At 37.5% G+C, this 16,400-nt stretch overlaps 1 protein-coding gene across 7 annotated transcripts in view; it reads right to left on the bottom strand.

The window, feature by feature from the left end:
- Positions 1–16,400, bottom strand: part of LOC106074839 (protein quaking-B-like) — a 56,561-nt gene that overhangs the window by 37,561 nt on the left and 2,600 nt on the right. For all 7 annotated transcript variants that reach the window (XM_013235716.2, XM_056034074.1, XM_013235719.2 and 4 more), the window contains exon 3: positions 5,921–6,051. In XM_013235716.2, coding sequence (XP_013091170.2) covers positions 5,921–6,051 — 131 coding nt within the window. The remainder of the gene's footprint in view (positions 1–5,920; positions 6,052–16,400) is intronic.

Genomic DNA, 16,400 nt, shown 5'->3' with positions numbered 1-16,400 from the left:
AAAATCAGGACTGTCTATAAATAGTCCAGCTAGTGATTTCTACACAAGACGGTGCACAAAATGTATGTACTGAATAGGCTACATAGAAACATTTGGGTCGACTTCGGTAATTTCCGCTGAGGCCGTGTTTAATTTTAAGATGTTTAAATTTTGAATCAAATTATAACGGTCAAACTAGAGTTTTCACTGTGTGTCCAATTAGGTAGGGTTTTTTTTTGTCTCAAAGATATTCATTACCTGTCAAATTTAGCTGTTTACGAAATGCCTGTCTAGTTTCCAACCATTTTTTTTTTTACTTTTTGAACCCATGAAAAGTTGGCAAGCTAATAGTAGTAATACAGAATCGTTGATTTTATTCCTATCTGTAAGATCTCGAATTTCTAAATGTTAATATCTAAAGAACTTTGTAAGCACTCTGGCACTCAAAGTAGAAAGATATTGCAATAAAACTTTGCATAGTTCAGTTTTCTAGTCCAAGCTCCTGTGCTCATTACCCTAACAAGCCGAGGTGCCACAAGTCAGATTGTTAACTACACGTAACATGCATCAGAACAGTGTTTCCCAATCTGTGTTCCGTGGAACACTAATGTTCCACGAGGGTTGAATGTGTGTTTCAAGAACTACTGGAATAATTAACTAGTAGACTATAAATCTCTCTAAGCAATAAAAAAAAAAAAAGGTTCCGCTAAATACTCAGAATGTACACAATGTTCCGTTAAGGGAAAAGTTTGAGAAACACTGCGACAGAAAATATGGCGTCATTCTTGTTCAATAGAACTTAAGAGGGAAAAAATGGTTAGTGCAGTGGGGAATACATGACTGAAGTTTAAACCACGCCCACTCCACTGATTATCAATTGGCCTAATTGCCATGCATATGTCCCGGTAATGATAAAGGAAGCAGGGGGCGCAAGAACATTTTAAAATCGCAAAAAAAAGTTTAGTTTCGAAATATTTGAATAAAAGAAATAATTTAAAACAGAAAATAGCCTGACACTGGCTATAATGTTGAATGATTTGAAGACATTCGCATAACTGTATGTCTTATCGCCTATGCGTGTTGACAGGCCGCGTCTATTTTACTGGAACCAACACGCGGTATTTGAAACAAGCATGTCAGATATACAAGTCAGTTACCAATGTTTATATTACACTATTTTCCCCGTGTTTCAATGTTCATAGCTATTCGTTCAACACTAAGCCGGGGGGGGGCGGACTTTTGTAATAAATGATACAGTTCACAACAGCCACAATAACCCTTCCCCCCCCCCTTTTTCACACCGGGCACGCTTTCACCAAACGGGGGGGGGGGGCACGTTCTGCCATCCCATGACATAGAGGTAAATAAAAACAGTGAGAAGTAGAGGAAAAAAAAAGATCTATATATTTCTTTCTAAGATGCATTGTGAACAACGACTAGACTATAACTCTAGGGGGGCTTAGACGCCCTATGCGTAGTTGTTGAATGAACGAAGCCCGGAGATTCCACCAGCTGAATAGAATCTTATGTTCCATTCTATTCTTGACTAGTCTATGTATATATCAACACTTTTTTTTTTGTTTCATAGTTCAAAACTTCGCTTTTAAATTGAAGCAAAGAATTCAGCACGATTAAGCCGATGGTTCCGTCGTATTTTCAATAGCACTTTAAAGTCTTTGAAATCTAAACGCGACAGACGGGGACAGACAGTACAAAAACAATAGCGCCGTCTCCCATAAAGACCCGTTGAAAAATATAGAGGAAAGAAGATAACACGTGTTACCAGACTTAACATTTAGACTCAAAATTCATGTAATGGTTACAGTCTGATCAAACTGATGCATCTATCTGTTCAAATCTCCCCGTGCTGAAATCTAACGCTACTTGAAATACCCGTAACATAAATTTACTACTTAAAATACCCGTAACATAAATGTACTACTTGAAATACCCGTAACAAAATACTGTAGATGTTCCAATAAACTGACATTTTATTCTCATTCTAACAAAATATTTCAAATAACTCTAGCCTATAGTATTGCTTTGTATATTGCATTCCTACAGTAAAATCCATGTCCTGGTCAAGCTGATCATAATCCTATCTCTAGTCTCGATCCAATACCAGAACTAGAAAAGAATAATGGTCAATGTGTGTGGAGGAGCAGGCCTATTATTTCAGCTAGGGCTCAAGGAAGAGCTCTAAAGACGGTTATCTGTCGCCACTTGCTCTGAGTTTGTTACACCGAAGAAAACACTTTGCAGCGGAGATGGTTTTACGGACAGGCTTTGTAAACAAACTAGCTCAGAGTGAGTCTACAGTGAGCAGTTACGTGAGCATGGGTGAGCAGGTTGGACTCAAACGTCAGGGATAAGATAAACAACAAAGGGAAATGAAACGCGGGCTCGGAACCGCTATTTTCAAGTTCATTTCATTTGACTTTTGATTGTAGATTGGTTGTTGATTTCAAATCTGGAGACGTGGGTCATTGGGAAACAACTAAAAGTGTACAAGGGTCAGGCCACATGGAGTCTTACACAGTAGGATTTGTGCCCAGAGGAGTTGAGCCTCTCACTCAAATGGAGTCTGATAGTGATAAGGCCTCAAAATTTGAGTAATTATTCATGACATCTGATATTAATAATATATAATGAATTTTTGACTTTATAACCGATAATTCAATGCAACGAGAGGAGGAGAGAGAGCCAGGCTATTTAAGGTTATCAAACATGCTAAATTCACATTAAGTTAAAAATAAAATTACGATATAATACAAACAAATGTAATAAATTCGCCCTTTTGTTTTCTTACTTAAGTGTACATCGAAAAAAAAAATGGAATAATTCCCTAAGGGGGAAATACGAGCTTAGCATGAAGCTCCCCGTGGACTGTCAGGAGATCTCAACGATAAACTTTCCTGGGTTTTTCTTTTCTTTTTTCGTTTGTTTTATTACTCAAACCAAATAAAATTGTTTTCTATAAGCAAACAGAATATGATCTGAAACAGTTCAATTGTATGTCTAATACACGTTATTGATCATATTTCTTTGTGCACTTGTTTAGGTGCTGACCGTATAATTTAAATATTTTATAGCAATACAACTACTAACAAACTCAAACTGAAGCCCATACACGTAACTAGAACTAAAGTGAAAAAACAAGTTAAAAAAAAACGGTAACACAGTTAAATAGTTATAGACTAGTTAATATAATGAAATATATTTGATGGAAACCAGAGACGAACGCTTACATTTGTAAGAAAAACTATTGACGATTAATGTCAACTTTCATAGTTTTAAACGAAAAAAAAAAATCTTGATATAGAGCTAGAGTTTTCCATATGCTATCAGGTAACACGATAACACACAAACCCAAAATATTAACAAGAATGGGATTAATCATAAAGAAAGCAACTCTGTCAATACGTCGCCTAAAACGGGACCTAGAACGCTGTTAAGACTTCTTAAACTATCATGTCAATAGTTCTGTTACTGAATTGACGTGGTCAAGATTTTTAGTGTGTGTGTGTGTGTGTGTGTGTGTGAAAAAAAAGGGGGGGGGGAATAGTCTCCACCTTATAAAAAAAGGGAACCAAATATAGATGAATACATTGTCTACAAAACGGGAGAGAAAGTTTCACATCAAATATAGATGAATACATTGTCTACAATCTCGTAATAAGGAGTCTAAAAGTAGGGCCTTGTTAAATTGTTCTTTACTCAAATTCAAACCAGAGACCGAATTTTTATATGGATAGTTTTTTTTTAAAAATGAGAAGCACTCTGGAACTTTCACCTATTAAAAAAAAACTCCTAAAAAGATACGTTTTAAATGATGTCTTTCGAGCTTTACATAATGAAACCGTTTCTAACTTAAACAATACAACGTGGTAGGAATCTACTCTCTGACTCTATGATGCAACGGTTGAGGCCCATCAAGTGAAGAAACCAGGTTGAAAAAACGTTTGGAGTCCCGCCAAAGCAAACACTACAAATAATAAAGTAAGCAAGTCTCTGGCCAACCAAGAAATTAAACCTTCTCTCCAATTTATGTACACAGCCAGAGGGGGGAGAAAATACTTTTAAGAGTAAGTTACTAAGTGCGTGCGTGTGAGGAGGGAGGGGAGACTGTGAGTGAACACTTGCTAAAAGAAAGAGAAAAAAGAGATGAAGAACGAGATAGCGCATCGAGTGTTGAAATCACGTGAACGAACAAAAAATCGAGAATAAGAATCTAAAACGAAAAGATATTTTAGAATTTTTCGTTCTGGCCATCCCCTTGCTTCTATCTTCAAGCTGGAACTCAAAAGCTAGGGGTATGACATTCATTGCTTTGTCTGCCCCACCACCACCACCCCCGTCTCTCCTCACCCACGATTCCCTCCCTCGCGTTTACCCATGTTTTCCCCTCGAAACCTCTCCGGGTGAGCGGGGCGGGAGATAAATGAGTTACACCTGTGTGCCATCTTTAAACATTATATAAAGATGAGCAGATCCCAAGTTTTCAAGTGAGAAGGAAAATAGCTGCTGTTAGGATTGCAAGGATTCGGCCGCTGCCTTGATGATATACAAATAAAAAGCTACTTTGCGATAAAAAACGCTAAGATGAAGCTCCGTAATAACTTTCAAAGCACACGGCCGAGGCCTCGGGATATGAAACACTCTTGGCTTGGCGGGAAAATCCGATAATTCGATTAGGCCAATGACGCTTTTTGAAAGTGGATGTATTAGCTGGTGTAAAACATCAATTTAGATTTATGTGGTCTACTCCTAGAAAGGAGGGCGCTTCAGTCAACTTGATGTTATCACGGGTGAATGAACCCTTCATACATACATTCGAAAACAATTGTACACCAGTGACCCAGTTAGAGTGCACTGTGACACCCCAAAACACACACAAAAGTTGTGCCAACAAAAGATGTGCCAACAACTTTTGTTTAAAATACACAAAAGTTCTGTCAACAAGCTCATATTTTAAACAGACCTAGATTTTCATCAAAAGCACTAGTAGGCAATGTGAAGGAGATAAGATCTATGTGGAGAAAGTTATAAGAGAATCATTTTGTCTAAAATAAGAATCTTTAATGATAATGTCGACTCGGGGCTTAAAATGACTATACAAGTTTTGTGTTGGAAGTGGGTAAAAGAAATTACTATACTAGTGCCAAACCATATCCTTTAAAAAGAACCAAGATAATTGCTTGAATAAAACAAAATGACATGTAAACAGTTGAAGGTTACAAACAAGATGGAATGGTTCACAAACTGGTCACTCTTGAACTCAAACAAAATAGATCTACGCAAACTCATCTCCAGTTGTAGATACTCCATTGACTTGTCTTTTCTATTACTTCTACAACATTACATATATGTGTGTGCATATAAGACTTCGCTTTGAGGACACAAGATAATGCAGAAGACCAGGCACCTATTTCGAGACAAACTCTATTAATCTTATATTCAATGGAAGAGATGCAATGGTAAGGGTAGTCCATACAATGAACGGTTTTGATGTATAGTATTTAAGATCCACAGACTTTCATTCAAATCATAAAATAAAAAAAGAATAGGTCAAAGGTCGACTAGTAGGCCAACAATATACGGTATCAAAAACTTTTATTCAACAGTTTCTACCAACGGGCAAAACCTGTGGCTAGAACCAGTCACAAGATGTGTAACTGAGGCAGGAAATGAATATCAATCAAATAGAACAATTAAATATACCCTAGATCCCAAATAGCATAAGACCTAACCCTGGAGCCCACATAGCAGCATAACACTCCTCACCGTAAAATCCATCTAATAAAACTTTACGTTTAAACAGTTTTAATACTAAGGTCATGGACGGCTTGAGAACAGTACAGTTTGAGAATAGATCAGAATTAGAACAGTACAGTTTGAGAATAGATCAGAATTAGAACAGTACAGATGAAGGGATACTTACATCGGGATATTCTTTGACAGGCACAAAAAGTTTTTCCTGAAGCTGGACCACTGGGCCCTGAGGCTCTGGTAGATCCAAAATGTCTCGCTTGCATTGATGGTGAAATAATGACAAACGGACTCTGTTGATTTCTGAAGAGATAAAGAGACAATTTAAATATAAACAACACAACAACTAACATACCGTGCAATAACCACAGACACACATGTTAAAAGGGAACGAATCCACTGCTTAAAGATTCGAACTAATGATACAACAGTAAAAAAAAAAAAAAAATGACCAGTAGACGATTATCGTCAGTAGAAATCGAGGGCATGGAAACAGTAAAGATACAAGGCAGCAATATTCATTGAACTATTTAAAACCAACATGACCCATAGACCTGAAAAGGAGATATCCTTCAGTAGAAAGTGGGAACATGGAAACAGAAAGGCCTCATGAAGTAAATGTACATGTAATATTCAAAGTATTTTAAACAAAATGGCAAGAAAACAAGGTTACCAAGACAAGTTTGTGTGGGAACACAAACTCAAAATCGGCCCCCGAAGTGGTCCACCCAGGAAGGTAAAATGGCAGGTTTCAATATTTTTAGAAATAATATCACAATGAAATTCTGTCAAAGGAAAATGACAGAGAAGAATGGAGAAAGAAGGTTGACAGGAAGTGCGATGTGAGCCTGGCCTAACTGATGTCATATAATAATTAATTGATCTAATTGTTGTTCTGTAAGGGTCAATCTGTTATTCAAAGCCTCAAGACAAAAAAAAACAACACATTTCCGTACAAAAAAAAAAAAAAGAAATATCTCCCCTTCCTTTAGTTCGGTGTTTAAGTTACGTATGTTCCAATTTACAGTTCACGCGATAATATGTTTAACTACTTAGTAATTGTTGTTTTAAATTATGATTCACCTATATGCATTCGAAATCTATTTTTTCACTTAAAAAATAAAACAAAATATTTTTTGTAAATGTAGTAGTTAGTGTGACAGAACGTATATAACTTAGCAATACGATTGTAAAAATAAAAACAACAAAAAAACTTTGGACAAAAAATCTAAAACGGTTTGCATAAATGTGTTTAAAAATATGGTAAATTGTCATCTCCCTTACTAAAATATACTGTTGGATTTTCACTATTTTTTCTAGTTTACGAGATCTAAACGAGACGGACGGACGGACTGACAAACCACACAAAACTAATAGCGTCTATTCCCCTTTAGGGGGCCGCTAATAGACGTTTTCTTCTTAAGATACAACCAAATCAGTACATTGGCTCTCGCAAATCACACAAATTTCTGAGAAAAAAATGGCTCGAAAAAGAAAGGGAGAGAACTGACTTTCGACATTGAACGTAGGCGGAGATGTGCGACTTTAAGTGAGAAAGGTAATTATACCGGAACGAGTGACGCACCTCAGCCCAAGTTCGGCACTGGTCAGCAAATGATAGAGATAATGAAGTGTGGGCCAGCATTCAGGCCATGCTCTATCGGCCCACTCAAAGATAGCTCTGGTTCCGCCTCTATTTGCATACAAATGCCACAGAAAAACATTCAAAAAAAAAAAAAAAAAAAAAACAAGAACTCTAAGAATTCATGATGTTTTAAAAGTAGCCTATAGATCATAGTGTTATTATGGAGGATTCAACATGTTAGGAATGAACTCTACACATCTTTTTTTATAATATATTATCAATTGCCTCTGTGTTTCAAAAGTGGCCTGTTTACATAAGTGTGCTTTTTTTTAATAAAAAAAAAGGTGCACAAAGCAATGCATAAAACTTAATAAACATAAAAAGAATTGGATTCTATAAAGCAGAAGCACAAGGAGGATTGATATGATAGTAAGAGGCGGAGCATGCTGTACTTTCATGCGCAGAAAGAGTTCGGATAACTGCAGCTTGGTTATACAGAATAGCCGTTTGTATGACATTGTAGAATGAAAGAAATCCTGTGCAACACATTCGATAGGCCAATGACGCACTGAGAATATTATAGAATTGAATATAAAGGCTTTACTTTAAGTTAGCAGAAAAGCTCCGGCTATATGACAGATGAGGGACGCGGATATAGGCTAGTACAAACGATACAAGAAGCTACCTCTCGGTAGCAAAAGTTTAAAATGTTTAGAAGAACAAAGCAGCCCTTTCAGACCTTGCGATCTATGGAGCAAATGATATAAATGTTACACTTAACAAGGGTGTCATGTGAGCAGCACAACGACCAAACGCTTTACCTCTCCCCATATCAGGTACCTATTGGAGCTAGTTGGTCTTTACCGAGGTTTGAACCACGGAACCCTCTGTTCGGAAGTTAAGTGCATAACCACTATGCCACCACGCCACCTCACCCCCCACCAAATTAGAGTCATACTAATTACTCCCCACCAAATTCAGAGTCATACTAATCACCCCCACACAGACCAAATTCATAGTCGTACCTTTGTAGGGTTAGACAAACAAGCAGACTTAGAGAGAAAATACTTTGAAAAACTTTCTGAGTTATAGCTGAAACCAAATCACTTCAAATGCCCCCAGCCTTTTAATTAAGGTATTTACTAAGCAAGCAAAAGAAAACCGTGTCAAGAGAGAAACAAAAAAAAAATCGTTTCTGTCAGATTTATTAGAACGCACGACTGCTGGCAACATCCCCGAGCTATCTTCAGGGGTTTGTCTTTCAGTGGCGGGGCATACCATGTCAACTGGTGTGTCAGCTGAGCTCTTTCCAAATTTAGATTGCGTTACCTTGAGAATTCGTGTATTGGGATTAGATACAGTTGAGCTTAATTTACGATGATGTGTTAGGAAACCTGAAATAGTAGGGTTGTTTTTTTTTGTCCGCGCTAGCTCGACATTAGCACAGACTGACCGACACAACAGGTAAATGCGGAAATAGCCTAAAGGGCGCCACGATATTGGGGACGAAACACACAAGTTGAAGGCCCCCCGACAGTTAGCAGGTGAACACGCGTAAATTGTTCACGAAAATGTCATCCAAGCGTGTCACCTAAATACCGGTACAACAAACACACACACACACACAGACTTCAACGTTTGTTTTTTTTTTAAGGTAAGTGCTCGAGATGCAGTCTTTAATTACTTGACCTAAATTAGTATACAGTACAAAATACGATTCAAGCACTTAAATCTAAAAGGACAAAAACACGCGGAGAAAAACAAAGAAGGGGATACGATGGAGAGCAATGTGAGGGCCATTTCACGAGGCTTGCAAGACGTTTCTGCAGGGAACAGTACCAGACAAAAGAAGAGGCAGGCAGAGAAAGCGACGGGAAGACATCAAAGAGTGTAAAGGGCCTGTCGTTGAGATTCTAGTCATGGCAAAAGAGGGGAATGGAGAGAGAGAGAGAGATGGTCGACGGTGCAACAGACTAAGAGATATGTAAAGAGTTGTTGCAGGACAATAATAAGAGTACATCCCCGAACATGGATACAATCCTCTGACTCATGAGGAGAATTTAACAAGGGTAGAAGAAATCAAACGTAGTGCAATGTCTTTGGGTAAAATAAAACAATTTCTATATGACCAAAGCGATTCGATTATTTTGTTGTATGTATTGATTCGGTTTTAAACAATACGTGGTGGACTTTGTGTAACATTAACAAGAATCGTAACCTACCACCTTATACACAATGTTTGTCTAACAGTCTAACGTTTCTAATACAATACGAGGTAGCTTTTCAAGTGCTGGATCTCTGACCTATATGCGCACTAGGTTTCGCATTACAAGGAGAAGAATTCTTGAGAGTGACACACAATATTCATTCCATTGAATTGGAAAGGGGGTGTTGGGGGAGGCGGCTTCTATTGGACTGTGTCGGACACACAAAAATTGACACAAATCCACTGGACCATAACCAGGCTTCCTCACGTGTTTCTCTCTCCCAAGCGGTCCCCCGCACCTTAAAAGAACATTCCACCCCCAGGAATGAGACGTGTAGACACCGCATGGTTCAGGCTTTGTGACTAGGGTCGTGTCTATGACATGGCTGTATAGATTTTTGTCAGCCGAGTTTAACAGAATGTGTAAATGTCAAATGACAATGTCTGGGACGGCAAGAGTTGGAGACCCTATTGTCATTCAATCGAAGCACTCAGTCAATAAATAATCGATACATCAAACTCATTATAAACACACACACATCATATGCAGCTATAAAGTCAATGGATCTTTCGAAAGCACTGTCATTTATCGATAATTGTGACGAAGACGATTATAATTTTACTCCTTGTCTAAGGCGAACAGTTTAAAGAGGAAAACCGAACAGATATAAAGAACATAACTAACATGACTTCCTAATATGCAGAAACAAACTATGCTTTTACCCGGCTTTGTTTGGGTTTATTTTCTAATATAATAAACTGTATGCTGTTTTTAATAGTTAAAATCAATGACAAAACACATGTACCGGAGGCTCAAAATTGGAACCAGTGAAATCTGCCCATGTGGAGTATCACCAGAAAATGCCGACCACGTCCTCCAAAACTGCTCTCTCTACCAAGAGGCCCGTATAAGACATTGGCACCAAATCACTCCAATAGAAAGAAAACTATATGGAGAGCTCCCTGATTTGGAAACCACTGCGCAGTTCATCTCATGTATTGGTCTAGTGACAGTCTAGTCATATGAACACTCCAACATAACAATGAGAACGATGAAGAAGAAGAAATGACAAGACGCCTCAATGACCTAGATCTAGTAAACTCTCTTGCTGAAGAGCAACTTTAACATATCCTAAGATCACCGCTATTATCTAATGAACGTTCAAGGCAAGTTTCGTTAAGATTGGTCCAACGGTTTTGATTTCTATAAAGAACATACATATATTCCTTACACTCTAGTTTATATATTAGATAATTATAAGAACGGGTAATGCATTAGACTTAATAAATACACTAGCTTAAAAATACAGATGTGTGTCAAAAACATAAAGAGGTGGAGAATAAAGAACACAGTGGAGAGTGTTACACAGAAGTGTAGAAAATATACGTAATAGATGATTATGAATACCAAAAGAAAAAAACCCTCAAGTTTAACCTCTGTGGAGTTTATTCGTTTATCTAGTCAAATAAGAAAGACGTCTATGTTTCATTGAAACGCGATAAAGCGTGACGGGAATACTACCCGACCCGACCCTCCCATTTTCTTCTTGCGCGCACACACACTTCAAAAAAATAGAAGCCTAAGAACGACTACTGTAACTAGCTCATGTACATAAGTCAAAAACAGCATATCGTTTGTCCAAGGCTTTGATACCAACATTTTAAAAAATAGAAATCAATCAGATCGATGGCGATGTTTGAAAAAGAGCGGAACTGTATAGCATTTCAAGGTTTTGGAGAGCAGTGCAAAGATTCCAATTGGGGTAGGTCTAGATCCTTTAGAATATGTCTGACTATTACCATACATTCATTAACTAAATGTCCCATTGTGTAGAAAGAATCAATTCACCCCAATATTTACACCCACATAGACAAACTATATGTGCTGCCATAGCTCTTAATTCGTAACATCGTTACTTGAACATATCTTTATACGTGTAACATTTAAAGGCACTTGTAATGTGTATGTATATATATATATATATATATATATATATATATATATATATATATATATATATATATATATATATATATACACAAGATTACTTCCCTTTCCACCTTAATTATCATTGCCATGACCTTGGTGTTAATAATAAATGGCACTAGTCAACTGGCGATGACATAAAGAAACAGTAGGGGGGAGATGTGTCACTTAAGGGGATATTAATATATTAGAAAAACAAGTGCCGTAATACAGACAAGGTGACCTTTTCTTCAAACGAAAAAATAATGGTCAGCAAGTTTACTAGGTCGGTTTCCCTAATTATGCTAGTGGACACGACCGAATCCTCGTAGCATGACGCATGACCAATCTACACATTACTAAGTTCCCCCTCCTTTCTTTTCTCCGACGACACACACAAGAAAGACAATGGGTGAAAACACAGGGGGAGCCGCCCCAGGGTGCGGAGAAGAAATACACATTGATTTCCGATTATTGAAACGGGAAAACTCAAAATGGACATGGTTTGAAGATATTTTTTTTTACTCTTGCCCAACGATTCAGAGTAGCAAAGCAGTTGAGGCGCCCCGTTATTTAAACAACCATGTTTGCGTGTGTGTTGCAGGGGAAAGCAGCGCCACAGGCTCTGATCCAATAATAAGGTATGGGCAGGTGTGACCAACAGGTGGAACGGGCAGGTCAGCCACAAATGGCGTGGACACTGGACATTAAATTCCGCATTTTGACACGGACCATAAGTTTGGTTGAATTACGTATGCTTCTGTAGAGTGTTAATATGATTAGATTATATAGGCGCTGCTAAGTTTAGCTGAATTACCTTGACTTCCGTGGAATAGTTCAATTCTGGCTAAAGATCAACCAATGGTTTAATAACAGCTAATGCTCCTAACATGTCAACAAAATCTGGATAAAGAAGTTAAATTTATTTCTTTTTTCACATCGGGTGATCTAACATGAAAGTTTAAACACTGAAGGTACCGGTACAGATGTATTTAAATGCGGGGGGGGGGGGGGGCACAGTGCTTGGCGTTCTAAACCGAGAGGTGCCGGGTTCAAATCTAGCCAAAGAGTGGGAATTTTATTTATTTCGCGATTTTAAGGGCGCAGATGAGTCTACCCAACTCTAATGGGTACTTAACAACATTAGTTTACGTAAGTAAAGGCGGTTGGTGGCTGTGCTCGCCACAGGACTATAGATGGCAAGGTTTAAAAGAGCTTCTTTACTTACTCGATATGTTAATGAAAGATATTCACTGTTGACACCAAGCTCACTAACTCTCACGAGAACTAAAGTCACCACGATCACTTCAGAGCCAACGATGCACAGTCTGATTTTTTTTTTTAATACAAATTTTGCTTCGTGCGAGATATTTGTAGGTTTCCAAGACCGTCCACACTCTGGGTGTATCTGGCACTGGGTTTTTTGGAGAGGGAGTTGTTTTCACAACAAAATGTGAACCTAGATACAGACGATAAGTGACTAAAAGAATTGGCTTCTCCAAAAAATTTAAAAAAATCGTCTTTAAGTTGCACTTGAAATATGTCAAGATAAGCTTTAATACAGGCGATTGTCAAAGCCCATCGCACATATTTTCATTTGTGTCTCACGGTGAGTGAAACAATGTTTTCTAAAAGTGTCTTAGATGACCAAAAACTATTGCTAGGCATGTGTAATTGTTGCATCAGTTATCTACGGTGCCGGGTCCAAGACATGTTGGACACCCCCCCCACTCCTGATTTATCCCGCTGATTGTTAATGGCATGACCCCATTGAGCAGGAGAAGACGGGCTTGCTCTAAGAACGTGAGCAGTATAAAGCAGGGCTGGATCAAGAGGAGCACATTTCAAACCAGAGAATTTCAGCATGGAGTTTACTCCGTGTGTGTTGAGTAACGAATGAATGGGACACTCGGGGGAAAAAAACAAGTGCACGAGGGAGAGGAGAAGTTCCGAGTAATGGAGAGAGAGGGAAGGGGTCCCATTTGGTCAACAGCCATCAATGCAAATCTCCGATCGAAGGGATTAAAAGGGGAAGTAACCGATCCCATGAATAAAAATTGCACTGAGAGAAAATTATGGAGTGGCACGGCGACTGGCAGACCACTTTACCGAGAACACATCGAGGGATCAAACCAGCCGAGGGAAGCAACAACAAAAAAAAGATGGGAAGATCATGGGTTTGTTTTCTTGCATTTAGCAAACAAGTACAAACACAAGACGCTGCAAATATATAACACACGGAGCTTAAACTCGTTAGAGGCAAAAACGAAACTGGGGCGCCACTAAACAATTAAACTCACTGCAATTAAAACAAAACCGTTCAGCACACTTTTTCGGTTGTTTATTTTGCATATTTTCTTTCTTCAAGTCGTTACTGAAGAAGATAAAAAAAAAAGGCTGGGAGAGGATGGGGTGAGTAAACACGCAGAAAACGTGAATGAGCGATTTCCCGTGCCCTGGTCTTGTTATTTTTACCTACAAAGAAACTAGTCTGGAAGCTGGAGTACTGGCCAGGGTGAGCATGGTAAGTGAATACACGTGCTGGTCATACACACGCGCACGCTCAACGCTGGAAGGGGGAGAAATGGGGAGAGTCTGCACTCCTCAGCCCCTCCCCTCCGTTATGTCTTCTGACTACCAACAACATAAGGATAAGACGCAGTGAGGCAAAGCAAGACAAAAAAAAAGTAAAATGAAATGGACATAGATGTATGTGGGAAACGAGGAGAGCTGATGTCTGGCACTGGAGTGGATCCGACATCGTCTAATGAACAGAACAGATTGGACTAGCTCTTTACTCGAACTGGTGAAATGTTAGCTCTAGTGAAGCACTTTTTTTTCTTAACACTGGTAAACAGATGTCAGCTATAGTAACGCAAAACGTTTCACTACTTCACTACTAGGGTTAATATTTTTTTTGTGCAGACATACAAATACCAAGAATTTAGATGATACAGAGGCAGCTATTATACTCCACATAGTGTATATACTGAATTGCGTAAACCCAATATTACAAGTTCCACACAAAGCCGCATTGTTTTTAGAATGACAGTTCACGTGATCTTAATGACTTAATAATAAGTAACATTTTATAGAGATACGATGGAATCTACCAAGTAAGATGACTATAAAAGCAAGGGCTTCTACGTTTTAATAAGTTTTTGTTTTGACAAATGTGATACATACATCTTCCAAACTATGAAATAACTTAAGATCCAGTACAAAGATGATCTTTTTTTATTGTTTATATTTTTTTTAGGTAAAGTCTCTCTATCAACAATACTGTTAAATTTTAACCCTTTCTTACCGAGGAAAAAAAATCTGTTTATTGGCCAACTAAAATAAATGTCTACAATAAATTGAGAAGGAAAAAACGTATAATTAAAAACAAAAAAAATTACCTGTGGGTGTGATATTTTCAACATGTGTGTCCCGCGCCACTTGGGCTCCAGTATATAACGCTCCACTCTATAAGAGTCTTTTGATTTTTGACTGGGGGGAGGGAAGGGCCAGTTATAATATGAATAGTACCTCATCTCCTCAAAAGCCATTGGTTCGCTTCTAAAGTGTTATTGAGTAGTATTAAGATTATGATTACAGCAAGTCGTACTGAAGGGGTTAACCATAGAATTAATCTAGTTGAGAACAAATAATACTGATGGGTTATGGTTACTGAAGTACCAATTAAAAAATGAGAAAAATCTTTTAATGTGCATTATAATTGGGGAGGGGGGAGGGAAGTTAGGTAAGAAAAAGTTTTTGAATTTTGAATTTTTCAAATTTCTATTAGTAAATGACAAAAAAAAAAAGTTATAAAAAATCAAAATCCCAAAATATTACACACAGATTTGTTAAAGATTGTATATATATAAGTGGTTTCTTAAAAATAGATATTTATATTAATAAAAATAAAAGGAATTAAGAATGTGTTTTCACCCCATAGAGTTGAGCAACATTTTTATGAGAATTAAAAAAAATACTTTTAACAAAACAAAAAATTGTAACTATTCACACATTCCACTAATGAAAATTCAGAACTAGTCCAAATCAGGACCAGGTCATAGCAAAGACCCAAAGAAGAAGATAAACGGGTGATAAACCTGACAGGAAACCAGTTGAGAAGTTGTTTTGAGCAAGATTTTTCGGTCTAATAATTTTATTTAAAGTGATGGTTAGCATGGCATGCAATATTTTAATAATAAGAGAAAAAAAAATTGTAATTAAAATGTAAGGACATTTAAGATAGTGAGCTCTATTTGCCCCCATAACAGTGACATCATTAGTAAAAGCATACACATATACAAGACATTAACATGTATCAACTAGTAGAGCTATATGAATATTTTCTATGTATATGGTACAACTATTTGTTGCTGTTTTATATATGTGACACAATCCTAAATATCCATATGCATACAATATGTGTTGAATATAATGTGATGAATACACGTGTGGTCAAACTACTATTTCGTCCAGTCAGCATTTTATGTATGTAAAATTATCAACTCATTGAACCCATGTCCACAGTTTCAGATTAGGGCCTCTTTTTATATAGAAAGTAAAGATATAATTATATAATGACAAGATCTTATCTGCCAATCCCCACTTCAGTACACCAAGGCAAGGGTACTTAACACATAGATTAAGAGCCCTTCAGGGGACATGTACTAACTGATAACAATGGACCCCTGACCACCCATATCAGTATGTCAGTGCAGAGGAATGTTGAATGATAAAAGGTTTTGATTTAAACCCCCCAACCCCAAAAATAGTTTAGTCATAGCAAATGACTCAAATGTGAATGTTTTCAAAGATTTTTAAAAGTTAAATTTATTAAAGAAAAAAAAAAAAATTTTAGCCTAATTTAATTATTCCCATAAACAGCAAACATGGTG

This window comes from Biomphalaria glabrata, chromosome 6, assembly GCF_947242115.1.
Source record: "Biomphalaria glabrata chromosome 6, xgBioGlab47.1, whole genome shotgun sequence".
In the NCBI taxonomy this organism is placed as follows: Eukaryota; Metazoa; Mollusca; class Gastropoda; family Planorbidae; genus Biomphalaria; species Biomphalaria glabrata.
Note: the sequence above shows the minus strand (reverse complement) of the source record. Positions and strands in the feature narration are given on the sequence as shown.